Source organism: Toxorhynchites rutilus, chromosome 3 (assembly GCF_029784135.1).
Source record: "Toxorhynchites rutilus septentrionalis strain SRP chromosome 3, ASM2978413v1, whole genome shotgun sequence".
NCBI classification, from domain to species: Eukaryota; Metazoa; Arthropoda; class Insecta; order Diptera; family Culicidae; genus Toxorhynchites; species Toxorhynchites rutilus.
The window spans coordinates 332,102,032-332,118,351 of NC_073746.1; the positions used below are offsets into that span (position 1 = coordinate 332,102,032).

Below are 16,320 nucleotides of genomic sequence, written 5' to 3' on the forward strand. Positions count from 1 at the left end.
AATCCCCTTATCTACACAAATAAATTTTCTAATTCAACTAGTGATGAGAGCAATAAGATGTGCTTTCTGTAACATACCAACACAGGGTGTATCATTCACGGCAAAGGAGAAGCTACAGAGATAATTAGTGTTTTGAGCCATTTTATAATCGTCACGTTTGCCATGTTTCAAAACGATGCATCAGGCCAAAGATAGATGCAACATCAAGGGTTCCAACAGTTTCCCTGTTATCCTGTCAATGGTATCAAAAGCGACAGTTTCTTACGTTACATGTTCTGGAGAACAAAATTACTTTCAGTGCGACCAAAGTGCTATGGATTGTATGGGTAGGAAAGGAAGATGCAAATAAGTTGTCAACACATCTGATTTCTCCGCCTTACCATCCGTCTGATGATGCAATAGACTACTGAGAAGGAGTGCATCTTGTTTCTTTCCATCGTTGGTGCAGCGAAAGCGGTATAATGCTCTCTTGCATGGTTGATTCTATGTCCTCGTTCGAAGGAAAGATAGTGTTGATGATGAATAAAGCTGCTTTAATTACTTTGGACAGCCACGTCAAGTGGAACTAAGTATACGGCGTGGTTTAGTCTTGTGGCACATCATATGAGGCAAGAAGGTTTACCACTTGCAAGGGTTGGAATTTAAATTGAATTGGTAACGTTGCTGGAATAAATATGAAGGTTCATGTTCCTACTTACCGTTCTTTCCTTCAGTTATTTGTCATCGATTATATAAAAACGAGTTTCAATTTAATAACAAAATCATTTTATTGAACTATCTTCTGTCTTATCCGCGATTGGAATATTTTTCATACATTTCGCTTTACATTTTCCTTATTTTGGTATTCGCGACCATAACAATAACTAATCGAAACTATGTCTCACAGTGTTGTCCTTCGAATTGTGGCAAAAACAAAGCAAAACTTGTTTTTGTTGCTTATTCACCTATATATACTTTGATTTTGTTTTGATTCAAACAGCTATTCTTAACACATCTATGCTTTGGTTTTGTTTTTCTTCTCATGAGTTAACTGTGCCCCAGAAGATCCAAATTCGTCAAAATTTGAACTATTGAGTTCGTTTCAAATAGTCATGAATGTGCTGCGGGCTTGTTTTTATGTATGCATTCCATTATTCTACCACATAAAACTTGCAATTTTCGTTTCCGTTTTCGCTCATTTTTTGTTTCATCAGCACCATCAATGAGTCATACGCTTTTCGTATTCCTTATCGTTCCAAGAAATTCATATCATTTTCTTCACTATCAACAGGTACAATTTTAAAAGTACTTTAAAAACAGATTTTACAGTGAAATGGCGAATTTATTTCTTCTAAACAGTGATTTTTACAAGATTGTTTGATTGGAAAGCGTGTTTCCGTTTTTAATATTACTAAATAGAAATATCCACGCGTGCATCTGAATTAAACGAACATTATGGAATACGATTACGATTTATTTACACGTTGCCTTTTCCGCTCATTTAAATTTTCTACAAACAGCAAACTGATGTGGGTGATAGGAAAACTTTTCGTTTCTCATTTCTATTCAACATTTGATCGCAACGCTGAATCATATCGACGGCATCGCGCTGAAATGGAGAAGTTTACTTTCGTTCAACAATTTCCTTTGGGCTCGGAAGAAATTGCTGGAAGCGAAATATATAACTTTCCATCACCAGCGTCAGCGATAATGCGATTATGTTTGGAAAAGAAATGAGGGACACCGTTTTCTGTATTACTTCGAAATCCAGCAATTGCCAGAATAAGGACAAAAGTTATCAATTGTTTGTTGATACCCTCTTCTATTTACTTTGCCTGTTTCCAAATTGGTTTTGCAGGCTCAGAGGAGATACAATGCTGAGTGGGAAACGAAAAATTTGACAGTTTCGTTTCGAGCATCCGCATGCAGAGCGCGGATGTGATCAACGAAAAAGTAAAATTTTGTTATTTGTTTCTTCAGAAATGGTTTATTGGGATCAACGCGAGAAAACTTTCCTTTTAAATTAAAAACGTCAACACACTTACGAACGAAATATTTTCCTGGAAATGTGTTACTCGAGCAGTCTAATGAAATACACATCGATCCAAGTTTATAACCATGCATTTTTCATACGCAGTTAACCGTTTCGTATTATTCTGTATTCTGACAGAAGACAGGTGAGTACAATACATGTCCATTGTTTGCATTTTCAAAACAACGACAAATCCCTCGAGCATAAAACCCCAGTAAAGCTTGCGATATGAATCCTGACCGACAGTGCAATGCTTTTCTCTATCTGTATCTCACCCCCCGAGAAGTGGGCAGGGAGTCAAGCAGACAATGTTTTCCTTGTTTCCGATGCTTTGATGAAATTGCCATTGTTGAGACACTCCGTCGACTGCGGAGTTAAAAGCTTTGCTATTTCTATGTCCAGAAAGGATATGTTTGTGTGGGATGATGATACGGTATCCCAGTATACTATGTGAAAGTCCATCGAGAAGCATACTTAATAGCCCGTTTGGCTTTCTTTTCATACACCGTCAGTGTTTTCATTGCTTTGCTCCTACATCCCCATTGGCATTATTTTTGCATGAAAGAGATGAAATTCTCATAGCAGAAATCTAGAAATTTTTAGACTACCATTTGCGTTTTTTGAATGTTTGTCCACCATCGAATTTGACGACAAAATCGAATTTTAGACAGAATTAGATTAAAAACACAAAGTCCATTAGAAAAAAAAAATGATGTGCCAAAAATTAATAATTCAAAACCATTGTGTGACACACTACGGCATTCATTGAGCCATGCTTAGTTCTATAAATATTGTATATTGTATTTGTCAAATTCTCAAACATATGCTCCTGTCGATTGGCGCAAACAATTGATTGATAAATACAATGAGGTTCTCTACTAAGGATTCTAACGTACGATGAATCATGGATCCAATTAATTATTGGGAAACAGCATTTGAATGTAGTGGTTTTCCAAGATTAGGCGAAATCGACAAAAAAATCACACTCGTAGCATTTAGGAGTAGATGAACGCCTTTAGTGTGTCAAGATGCCCTCAGAGTCAACGTATCTCAGTCAACTCAGAATGGCACGCAATCATTTGTTTATCCGAAGAAAGGTTTCTCAATCTGGAAAATTGAGGAATAAAAATTGTTTTTTCACCTTTCACTTCATCCAGAGCCATTTCTGATTGATGCATTTGAACCTATCTGAGCGAACTGAAATCGGTATTCTCTACGCATACTGAATGATCGGTTCTTTGAAGCTGCTGGAATGTTATATGCATTGTCATCATCAAAAAGCTTATGGACATAAGAGAAAATAGCAGTCACGCTTACCACTACACCACCGGTCTTGGAAACTTATTTCTCATGCAGATCAACTGCACAACCTTCAACCTACATGGACGCTCTCAAAAATCATGTTTTTGTGTATCATGAATGAAAAGTGGTTCGAATGCATGCAAAATTTCATAGACCATAAGTGTGTACAGTAAAATATGTTTTATTGCTATTTTCCAAAAACTTGTGATGCTCAGTACGATTTTTGATGCAATCCCTATCCCTTGCACCAAAATAGGTTGAACTGTATGTAAGTAATTTCTTATGTTAAAATAATTTTTTCTTTATTGGTTGGATCAATATATCAATAGCGACGTATTTGACATTAAAATCGCAATAAAATTCTGTTAATAAAACGTATCATATTTGATGCAAAGAAGATGAAGTTGCACGATAAATCGTAGAGCCGTCAACGATGGATAGCTTAAAACAGGGCTTGGAAATATGCAGCTTATCATGAATATTGAAAACAGATTTTTATCAGTGTAACGCGTTTATTTCGCTTGTCGATACTGCTATCATTCATTCGACGTCAAACAAATTTACTACTGTGTTCATTCATGTTCGTTATTCGATCTGAGGTTTCTTTAAAGTTCGAGTCATGATACTTCATTCATATCTTTTTATTGATACATTCATTGAATTGTCAGGAATTTTGTGACTGCTCATTTTCATTATCTTAGCAGGTGTGTGATTTTCTCATTGGGACAGAAGAAGAAGAAGAAGAAGAAAGAAGAAGTCAGTTAATTCTGAAATAACAACGCAAATCAGTAGTTCAAGCGAAAATGCTAATCAGTCTTCAGAAAATATACGCAGCGCTGCGCTCGAGTTTAATTTTCATCAGCGCGCGTTCATGACAAACACGTTTCTCTTTGGTACGAAGTGTACTGAATTTAGAAACAAGTGAGCGCAAAATGAACACAGCGCAGAAATCAGATTTTGAACATCGCTATTCTTTTGTGTGATGCCCGCCTCATTTTATACACACACATCAAATTCTGGCACCCTTTTGTCTCCGTTCGTTCTAAACTGAGCATCAAAACAAAAGCGCGCCTCCATACCAACCGTGTATGCTTGTGTGATGAAAAATAACTCAACAAAAAAAAAGCAAAGCAGACAAACCAGATTCGCGCGCGGTTTAAAACTGGGTATATAAACCGGTGTAAGGATACGGTGCAGTAAGGATGTTCGAACCTTAAAGCGAACGGTGTTAACAACAAAACATTCAAACTTTGTTTCGGTACGCGTTGATTCGCCCGAGCGCATGTGTGTACAAGGAGAAAGAGTTCAACTGAGTGCAAAAAAAAAGTTGCACGTCAGCACCGCGTTGCATTCCGAAGACTGATGCCAACAAAAGAGCAAGATATACACACACATTTACAGAAATTACTAAAGATTGCATTAGCTAGGACGGCGAGGAGGCCTTCTACAAAATCGATCCGACTAGCGACTGCAAACTTCGTCATCCGAAGGTAGATGTAAATAATTTCCGTAGGTTTTCCGTCATTTCCGATCGCAACACCCGGAATTATCTAGTGAATATGATCTGCTGAAGGAGTTTGATCCGTCGGCGAAAAAAACTCGACTTATTCCCAAGCTGCCGGTTCCCGTTGATCATCAACTATAAGTTGAATATGTGCTCAAGATAATCGCAAACCGAAATCTTGCCGTTCCGTTTTTCGAATGGGACGAAACAAAACTTCTTCTGAATCGATTATCCTAGGCGGCTGGACTAGGAATTTCATTCAATGGGAAGACAGCTGAAAATCATCTGCGAGTAGCTGCGAGAACTAATAGAACTATACAGTTTCGTCAGTGTCCGAGAACGATAATGATATTCAATGACCTGGTGTATTAAAATCAATGAATGGCAAAACTAGGGATATTTCCTTTTATTTACATTCCGTAAACTCAGAGCAGAACGAATTGATATCTTGAATGGCGTTAACGTTCCCTGTGAAACTTTTGCCGTCTTAACGTATGCATTAACTAGCGTTATTTATTAATACTTAGTTGAGATTACTTAAGCCAAATAACACACCTTGAATGTATTCCGAGGGGCAAGCTCTTGAATAAGCGTGACCACAGTGCAAGTCGAGGAAAATTTCTTTAACGAAAAACCCCCGGCCAGAACGGGAATTGAACTCGAACACCCGGCATGATAATGTGAGACGCTAACCACTCGGCCACGGGTGCACTTCGATTGGTACACCCAAACTAGCGCTGGCAGAAAACATTTCATCTTCGGCAGAAATGATGCCATTTCGTGTGCTGGAGTGTCAAATGCGCAAATAATGAGCTGTTTGAAAAGCTTAAAAATGGTTTGTATGTATGTGAGCAGACATCTCTTTTTGTTTTCTTTTCTCATTGTATTTGGGATTATGCCAAAAAAAAGCCCATACGACGTCAATGGGGATCGAACCAAAGCCGGCTGGAGTGCAGAGCAATTTTACACGACCACGCTATCCACATGGCTAATGATGCTTCAACAGTTGTTCAGCTAATACTTGATAATATTGCACCTGATTATATAATGAAGTTGGAAAGTGTTTCCTAAGAGTAAAAAAGGAGCGCATGAAAGAAGAACAATATCTATCTCGGTCTGGGCCGTGTATGTGGCAAAGCATGCGGAAGGCTTATTTGTCTTTTGTTTAGCTCGCTCGTATTAATCTTATATTGCTGTACCATGTATATTACCAGTATTTGTGAGTCATGACATTTTCTGTTATGTTATGTCTCATTTAATGTCATAAATCGGGATGACAAAATATGAGCTAAAAGTCAATTTTGGGTGTATGCAAATCGTCAAAAACCATTCGCAGCAAAAACAGTTATTAACGTTAACTTTATTCCATAAAAACGTGACCTGTTTTCTGATTTGGCACCCTTAATGTAAGACGTAGTCCTACGTCAAAAGAAAAAAGAAAGAGATGTCTGCTTCCATACATACAAACATTTCAAAGCGTTGGAGGACAGATGACATTATTTGCTCATTTGACGATACAAGGCATGAAAAGACATGGTTTCTGCCGAAAATGAAATGCTTTCTAGCAACGCTAGTCTGGGTGTAGGCTTTAGGTCTTTAGGGATTGTTAACCGGTTTTACCGTTTCCGGTTTTATCGGTAATACCGGGTTATTTGTCATTACCGAATTACCAGTAATTTTACAATCAATAACCGGTAATTTCGGTAATTTAATTTTTACACCATAAATAATATTTACCTTTATGCAGCTTCGAAATATTACTCGAGAATCAAAATAAGATCGAAAAAACACAACTGGCAGTGTTGCGCCGATTCCAGGACCTCCGAGCTTCAGCTTCATAGCTGCTCGATTTGAAGACGAGACTAATCTTCAGCGATGAAGAACAGACAGCGATAAAGGAATTGGTTGATGCCCTCGAACCAGTTCTCGTCGCTGTTGAACTGCTATGGCGGATGAATTGCACCTTTTATGAAGCTGACGTCGGATTGCAATTTATGTTAGGACAGTAACCATCAGAAATTTCGAAGCAGCTGCTTGGAAGCTTTTCGGCGTCTTCTATCAAACGTCACGGACTGCATTGATCAAGCAGGCATTTGAAATCGGTCGTGACTTCAGACTTCAGTAGCTGGACGACAGGAGAGAAAAAATCCACTTGACGATGCAGGACCTGCAGAATAGTTGAGTATCAAGAGAAAACTTGAACGACGATTGCAGCAACCAAAGGTATTAACAGAGGGCATCAGAGGGCATCAGAGGCAAATACATCACAATTGTATTTGATGCTTTTTTTGTACGCCCAACATCATTGAACTATGAACGTACTCTTCTGGAAATTTCATTCATGAGATACGGCTAAGATCAGAAGACGACTAAATTAACATTATTTGTGTCCCTAAGAATTACTTTAACCAACAACTAAGTAGCAAGAACTTACAAAATGTTTTCTTGAAAATTAATTACTATTACTATTAAAGAAAATGGTTTACTTCAAAGTATTTCTTGTCGGTAAAGAAATTTTCATTACCGAATAACCGGTTATTAAAGTTTTGGCACTGTAAAGCAATCCCTAGTAGACTGCCAAATGTACATTTGCAATAAATGTAGTGTATGTAGTAAGTAATTGTGGATGTAAAGTTAATAAGTAAATATTATATTTTGTAGTTGATAAATGAATATTTTTCATGCTAATAAAACAGATTCTTCTCTATAGTTAAAATTTTTGATGGTTCAGATTTTTTGAAGAAAAAAATAAAAATCTTCTTGATGGAAATGTGGCAACACTGCTCACAGTCTACCAGAAAGGCGGGAATCAGTCATCTAATTCAAATGTCGGTAGAGGTTGAACAATATTGCAATGTATTTCGTAATTCCACGCAGAATACCTTTCTTCTGCTGCAACTATTTATCAGAACTATTCCTGATTCGTCTTTTCATTGAACATTGAACTTATTATAATCTATATAAATAAAATTGAATCGCCTAATCGACGCTTCCACTAAGACAAATTTGACCAACAAATTAGAATCCCGTATTGAGAAGATTAGGAAGGAGTACTCGGACGCATGAGAAAAAATCACCATGTCCATGGAGTGAGGTTAAAACCAAAGAAAGCGCAAAGATAGATGATCTACGAACTCAAGTTAACCTGAACACTGTATTTCATTGTCGAGTCGATACAAACAAATCGAATCTCAAGCTCATGCAATCTGAATTTGTGCGTCAACTCGTAATAATGAAACTGATTTGGGTTTACCACTACGTTCTTGAACCGCGACAACAAACTACGAAGTGGACTGAGGTTCGTTCAGCAACGAAGCCAATAAGAATGTCGAATTCAAGGAGGTTATGGCATCAGTGCTTTTTATGTACCCAAAAACAATTTTGTAAATTGATCACCATCAAAAAGGTGACCTTTTGGACCATCTAAATGAAAAAAGTTTCGTTAAAATTAAACAGCTCTGCAGAAGTACCTTCCCGTTTCATGGTGATAAAACTCTTCACCGTTCAAGCCACGAAATTATTGAAGAAGATATTCCGTTTGAGATTCGCCCGGAAATTTTTCATCATTCACAGCCTGGGAACATTGGGTTGAGTTGGCGGTCTTCGGTACAACATTTATCTTTAGCCGGTCCAAAGAAAGGTCAAGCCAAAAGACTCATTTGGCTGGTTCGTCACTTTTACTTCCATTTTTGGAAGAATGTCGGGAGTGAGAATTGAACTCGTGACCTTCAGCATGAGAGGCATGGATGTTACCACTACGCCAGATCGCCTCCCACGTACTCAATTATCTGATAGTCCATTCATTATGACCATGACGTCGCACTCCACCGGAAAGGTTTGCACCAGCGCTTTTTTCAGCTCTTTCTGCTGTTCAGACATTGTCGGCTTCGACTGACGCTTCAGCATAAAAATGTTCATTTTGGTTAGGTACTTCTTCGTAGTTTGGACGGATACTCCGACCTCCCAGCACAAGGTGCTGAACAATATAGCCACCTTGCTCTCGGTCGTTTTCTTCAGTTTCTACTGAACTTTACGGTAGCGCTTCACCATCGAGTGACCGGAACCAAGCTTCCGTTCGATGCTCTCTCCTTTTTCCAAAAGGGAGAGGAAGTTTTAAATGCCGGATCGATTACATCTGACGGACATAAAGTACCTCACGATGTCCAACAACTTCGCTCCAGGATGGCTGACTGTTCTCGCCATGACTGCTGCAAATAAACTGATGAAGGCGTCGGAGGATTTTTGAGAAGGCTTGAAAGAAAAATTTATTCCATTGAATTATCTTGTGTATCTTTTTCATCGTCGTCGAAGAAAAAGTCGCTCACGCACACAGGGAACATCGAATTATTTGTGATAACACAACAACAAAAGACTTATTACAGACCGAAAAAATTCATAATCACTCGAAAAGGTAATGTTTATGACAGCTGTGTGGAACTTTGAAAATCAGTGTTAACTGTGGCACTCGAAAGAACCGGTGTCTTGAAACATCCAGAAATTCATCAGCGCAGAGTATCCGATAAAGTCGGTCAGTGATCAGTGATAATAATCAATTGAGGCCTTTATCGTCCATACACACCTATATTATAGTCAAAATTAATTAGATACGTGACAGCAGCCCCACACGTGGTATCGATTACTGCAATTACAGCACTGGTACATCAAATTAATGAAACGAAGCAACACCGATTGTCACAGCGAACAGAATTTGGTGCACTTTACTGCCGTTCTACGCATAGTTGTTACTTTTTGACGATTTTCACTTTTCTCCATTAAACGTTGTTTTTATGCATAATCTTGCGGAAAAACACAAAAAAACATATGGTTCATTCCCAGCTTTAAAAAAAATAACATCAAGCTCAAATAATCAAAAATTTCTCCCATGTTGATATTCTATTCATAACTGTCCCGCCATGTATTTAACAGAACACGTGTACACCGTGTTAGCGAATTCCTAATAACAATGAGATTTATATTCTGGTGTTGCAGGTGTTGCAGATCACTCATTCCTTTATAAAACGGTGTTTCTATGCATAATATAATATTTCGGAAAAACACAAAACAAATATTGTTTGTTCCCAGTATATCAAAAACAACATCAAGTTCAATTGTCCCATGTTGATATTATATTATAACAGTCCCACCATGAATTTTTAAACCCGTAATCAAGCTTGATTGATTCAGGGGATCTCATCACATTTCATAAATCAATAGTATAGTGCTTATTAAAAAAAAACTGGTGTATTGCTAAATTGAAATGCTTAAAGCTTTAGGTAGACAAATATGCGAGAAAAATTTGATTGCATTTTTCTCAGTTGCTGATTTTGGAACATGGGACAACTATGCGTATAACGGCAGTTTAGCAGTTATTTCATATTTGAATCGACATTGACATTGAATTCAAACAGAATACAACACTTTCCCCTGAGCGCAATTTCAATTACAAACCATCACTCGGGAAGTCCCTACTGTTATTTGAGGCAATCAAACATGTCAAACTCAACAATGGGAAGTATGAACAATCGACGGATGGTTTGATAACAAATAGAATCCGTGAAATGTGAATAAACCGTTTGCCTCTTGGACGGAAACCGATTGTGTGCAATGTATTCACAATTTGCAAGCGATTGAGCCTCGGTGACAAGTGCACTCGATTGCACTGGAGTCAATCTGGGTTCGTATCGCAGGGAATGCTGGGTATGCAGTAATTGAAGTGAAGAGCCGATGGCTAGACTATCCTTTCGGAGAGGAATAATCACGCATAGACATTAGCGACAGTTGCTGTGCCGATTGTTGGGTACGCAACAGCCGGAAGGCATTAAGCTTTCCAACTGTGCGACGCAGTTACGAAACTAAATTGCCTATCCGGGTCCAGAAGAGTGTGGGATTACATATGTTGAGAATGTGTAATAACTCCAAGCTTCAGAAGCTTCGAGAATACTTTCCACAGAAAGTGAGAGGAACTTCATAATATCATGTCGACTAGAAAGTGATTGGTTTGGCGACGATTCCGGTTCGTGATTTTGAATAGTCAATGAGAGATAGGTTAAAAATGCAAATATGGCAAGGAAACGACAATTGTTTGATTTAATTGTGACTTTAAATGATAATAATCTCAAGCAACAACGTCCTCATACTGATGATTGTGTGATATGCTGAAGCTGTGAGTGCAGTTGGCATTTTTCGTCATTTACGAGTGAAATAAGTTCCTCTCAATTCATGAAACTGGTACATTGGCGATGGTAAACAAACAATAATTTCACTATGGATGCGAGTGTCTTTTTTTCATCTTATTTCAGTAACAATCAATGATGCAATCAAAACTATATTTGGGGGTCCATCGAATATATTCCTCGTTCGGATCTCAAATGGCAATATTCTTGGAAAAAGAACGTATAATGTGTACTTTGCATTGTCACAGGCACACCTTTATATAACAAAATAAAATATAAAAATGGAACTATAATTTTGCAGGCGTATAACTTTTCGTTGTCAACCTTTCGAAAAAAGATGACATTGAGTATGATTTACGCCAACACCCACTCATTGCATTAACTTTTTTGACTGAATTTTCTCGCGTTGAACAGAATTTCAGGATGGGATGGACAATGTGAATCCTACTGTTTAATTCCAAGCAATCGCTTGAATGCTCGCCTATAATCTAAATTGAATATTGTGTAAATAATTGGATTTAGAGCGGAGTTGATGTAACCTAACCATGTGATAAAATTAATTAATTTATTCGTGGGACAGCAGCTCGGACAGAACGGCAGGATTACGTACATGAGGAAGAAGGGAAGCCAGCAAACCACGAATACTCCCATGATGATGCCGAGCGTTCTGGCCGCCCGACGTTCCTTCGACAGGGAAATCTTTTGCTTTTCCTCGATAAACTGATTAATGCCGCCAGTCTTGCGGAATGATTGTTTCATTCGACTTTTGGGGTCAGCTGCCGTTGCAACCGCCGCTGTCGATGATGTTTTCTTATCGCCAGTGTTGTTTCCGTTGGTTGCAGTCACTCCGGCGAGATTAGTCTTATCGTCCCCGTTCACTCCAGTCGCTGGAGCACCATTGGGGTTAGTGGCCGATTTAATATCACAGTTTGCTTTCGCACTAGCGGATGAATTTTCCGGAAATTCCGTGACAGAGTCTTCGTCCCGGAGTGATATCCGAAGTTGCTTTTTTGCTGCTTGCTTGGCACGCTTTGCCGCTTCTTTGGCTTCTTTTTTCTCTTTGGCTTTCTTCTTCCGCTTCCGCTGGGACCGATGCTCGTTACTGCTACTACTGGTACTGATGATGGGATGTTCGTTGTGGTTGGTTTCACTGCTAATTGATTCCTGGTCTGGCTGACGTTGAACCGTGGCCAGTTCCTTGTCACTTGCCACTCCAATGCTTCTACTAGCTAGTGCATTAATCCTCGACGCTTGTGCTCTCTCCCGCAGTCGCCGACGAGTTGCTATGTAGATTTCGATGTACACAATCGTCATGATGATCAGTGGGATGTAAAATGATCCGAGGGAGGAATAGATGACGTAACCTTGATTGCTTGTTAATTGACACGGAAACTCGCTGGAGAATTCCTCCGGCCAATCATTCCATCCGATCAATGGCGGGGAACTTATTAGGAAAGATAGTACCCACACACCAGCAATCAATGCCAGCACCCGCTCCAAAGTACGCTTTTGAGCATAATTAATTGGATCAGTAATGGCCCAATACCTATCTAATGCAATTGCACACAGATTTAGAATAGAAGCCGTGCAGCAAAGCACATCCGAAGTCAGCCACATCTTGCACACATGGATGCCAAATTCCCAGCGGCCCAATATCGAATAGGCGACGTTGAATGGGAGCACCAGAATGGCCACCGTCAAATCCGCTACCGCTAGCGACACTATGAAGAAATTTTGCACTATCCTCAGAGGTTTGTACGTGAACACACTCAGTATCACCAGTATATTGCCTACAATGGTAATGATGATGATGAGCGTTAGCACCAGTGCCGTTGCTATTGCTTCCCATTGAGGCACCGCTAGGTCAATTCCAAACATACTTGGGTATAGAGTTTCATCAGGCCTGGGACAGCCTCCGACTGTTCCCTCTCCCCCACCCTCAGCGGTCCCATTTGTCCCGCTGCCATTATCACTCGAGTTTGTAATGTTGCTCACCGGTATCACTGATACAATTGCCATTCTCTGAACATTATTCTTACTATGCCGGTCTAGAATCACCAAAGTTAACCACTAAATACCACTCGTTTGCTCCAAGTTCCATTGCGACGGCAGCTGCAGAAGCACCAGACTAAACTCGTTATTTATGGGCAGCTGCGTGCGGTTGTCGGTTGTATGAGCGAACGAAAGCCGCCTCTTTGTCTCTGTGTCCTTGCTACTGATGATGACTCCCTGAAATGACAGAAACAAACGGAAAATTTATCACAAATATCGATTCACACGTCGCATGGGTAGAATTGGAGGCGCGAATGTTTACACGGTACACTGCTTGGCGGTAGGAAACAGGACCAGATTGTGTTCGCTTTGAGGATAGCTGTTTTGTTAAAATAGTTGCGGACTGAATATATGCTTGCAATGCTCGAGTTTCGAGCCCTCGTTATGCGTGGAGATTTTGTCGTTTGGGGACATAAAGTGCCAACAAAATAATAGCCTCTGAATGACTCGGACTCGACTCGTACGACAGTAAAAAATGAAACATTTTAATGAATATGTATATTGTTCGCATTTTTGGCGCTTTTCATTAATGAACATCATAGCTTAAACGCTCCTCATACTATTTTCTGAAATACATTCTATATAAAATTCCTAAATGAGCCAAAAATAGAATTAGTAGAAAGGTCTGAGCCTAAGAACACGGGCGTAAGTTTGACGTAGTACTGTGATTGTCCGGAACATTTTTATAATGTTATTGTTAGAAAAGATCAATGAACATCAGTGTGACACATAACAGGATGGAATTGGACCGGTAAACAAAAAAAGTCGTCATTGATTACATTGAATATAAAGTTTATGAGGAAGAAACAAAGGAATGTTTAAAATACTTTTTTCGTGATATTTTGAGGCAAAGTACACATGAAAGTTTAAGTTGATTTAATTTTAATGGATAACTATGATATTGTACGTTCTTTCCACGGTCTTATTCTTATTATTACTCTTATTCTATTTCACTGACCAAATAGTTCAGAAATCAAACAGGACACGTAATTCATGAAAACTTTTATATGATTATGATAGGGTGTGAAATTCAATTCGTTCCGTTTTTTGCATAAAAATACATTTATTTCAATAATAAAATGAATTTAAACATTATTCAAAGTATTTGCCATAGCTAGCCACTTCTTTTTCCCACGAATTATTGCACACAATTTTGTGTTGCATACAACATTCAGGGAAACCAATCTGAAAGAAAGAATACATAATACTTGATTTATCTTTGCATTCGCTCGCAAAACATACCTCTTTTGTTCGTTAAATTGCCCACTTGTTTTACTGTTTCCTCTGTAGATATCTCAGATGAAAGAAATGCTGAATAAATTTTCCGTCTAATGGTACATATTATAACATATATTGTAGGAAAGATTCTGCGTAGTATGCATTTGAAATATCTTAGTTTTTCGTTATATTTTTCGTAGAGTGACCCCCTATACAGAAATCAAAGTCATAGTCTTATGTAAAACGACGCCAAATCTCACGAATCACTTCAACAACATATAAGTTCATGGAAATAGGAGATTGCGGATGTGTTCACAAGAAAGTCCGGCAGTTATTTTCCTGATACACAATAATTAAATTCTATGTGGCGAATTTCTATTTTTTTAAATATCATAAACCGAATTCATTGAAATATAACCCGACAATTACAAAAATGTTTTTCATATTCAGCATTTCTATTTGAGTGTAGCTTAAGCCAGTTCAGCGAAAATGAATAAATATTTCCAATAAATGAATTATTAAACACCACATCAAATCAATGCATCGTCCATCGGGAGTTTCTTCTGGCTGTGACGATGAATGGCATCTATCATCACTTCGCTTTCCTGCATACTTTTTTGTTGCTTGCCTGCAGAGAACACCAATATCCGACATCGGATAGATCGAAGCGCCCAGATGCGGATGTGGGTGGTGTGTGATAGAGCGCGTCTGTGTTTGCAATTCGCTCACTTCTACTATTGAATTTGATTATTCGTTATTGAATTGCATAAAATATTTGCAGTATTGAAAGATTTTCATCATTCTATGTCGAAGTTCGCACGATCTGTTCCTCTGAGCTTGACATTGCTTTCGTTGGTTATGTGGCAATGAAGAAAAATGTGACGGAATCGAATATATTTCGTAACGTTTAACGCTCCTGATTCTCTGTATTTAATTTTAAAATAAAGAATTACATACATCTGGTTGAGCAATGATATGCAGGATGTGTATTCTCAATTGAAAAACCAATTTATTCTAAACATCAGCAGCCCGAATAAGTAGGAATATACACGAATTACGTCCGTCCTTCATGTTCCCATCCTAACCTGTCATCACTATGGTGATGTGCCACGCCGAAACAAATTGTCCAAGAATTTGAGAACCGAATTCTTGCGGTACGCTGCACAATTTTATAATCAACCACGCTGCATGCATCAATCATACAGTGCGAAATCCACCACTCTCCAACCGGAGCATGCAACATCGTATGACTTTAGTCTAGGGCATTGATAAGACTAAAATACTATCGTGGGACATATGAGGAAGTCGTTTATTGTGGATAATGGAAATCCAACGTGCCCCACGATTTTATGTTAGTCTTATCAAGGCTCTAGAATAATGAAGGAGAGGTGTGAGAACTGCTAACTGCTACTTGCCTAATAATTTTCTAGCTCTTAGTACATTATTATGTTTAATCACAATTAAACCGTTCAACTTAAAAAGTTTTTTTTTACTTATTTTATTTTCTAGTTTTTAGTACATGATCTATTTCATTAGAATATTTCTCTACAAAAAAACCATTGTACTGTACTCAATACAAACATACAAACATACAAACATACAAACATACAAACATACAAACATACAAACATACAAACATACAAACATACAAACATACAAACATACAAACATACAAACATACAAACATACAAACATACAAACATACAAACATACAAACATACAAACATACAAACATACAAACATACAAACATACAAACATACAAACATACAAACATACAAACATACAAACATACAAACATACAAACATACAAACATACAAACATACAAACATACAAACATACAAACATACAAACATACAAACATACAAACATACAAACATACAAACATACAAACATACAAACATACAAACATACAAACATACAAACATACAAACATACAAACATACAAACATACAAACATACAAACATACAAACATACAAACATACAAACATACAAACATACAAACTCGAGGCTCGAGATGCCCATTCTTTAAAAGAGCGCTGGCAGCAACAAGTAAATGG

The 16,320-nt window shown here is 38.2% G+C and overlaps 1 protein-coding gene across 2 annotated transcripts in view; it reads right to left on the reverse strand.

Annotated features, from left to right (window-relative positions):
• Positions 1-693: 693 nt before the first annotated feature.
• The window catches only part of LOC129775498 (putative tyramine receptor 2), a 62,449-nt gene continuing 46,822 nt past the window's right edge, over positions 694-16,320 (reverse strand). For both annotated transcript variants that reach the window (XM_055780306.1, XM_055780307.1), the window contains exon 2: positions 694-13,219. In XM_055780306.1, coding sequence (XP_055636281.1) covers positions 11,435-13,009 — 1,575 coding nt within the window. In that variant the 5' untranslated portion in view covers positions 13,010-13,219 and the 3' untranslated portion in view covers positions 694-11,434. The remainder of the gene's footprint in view (positions 13,220-16,320) is intronic.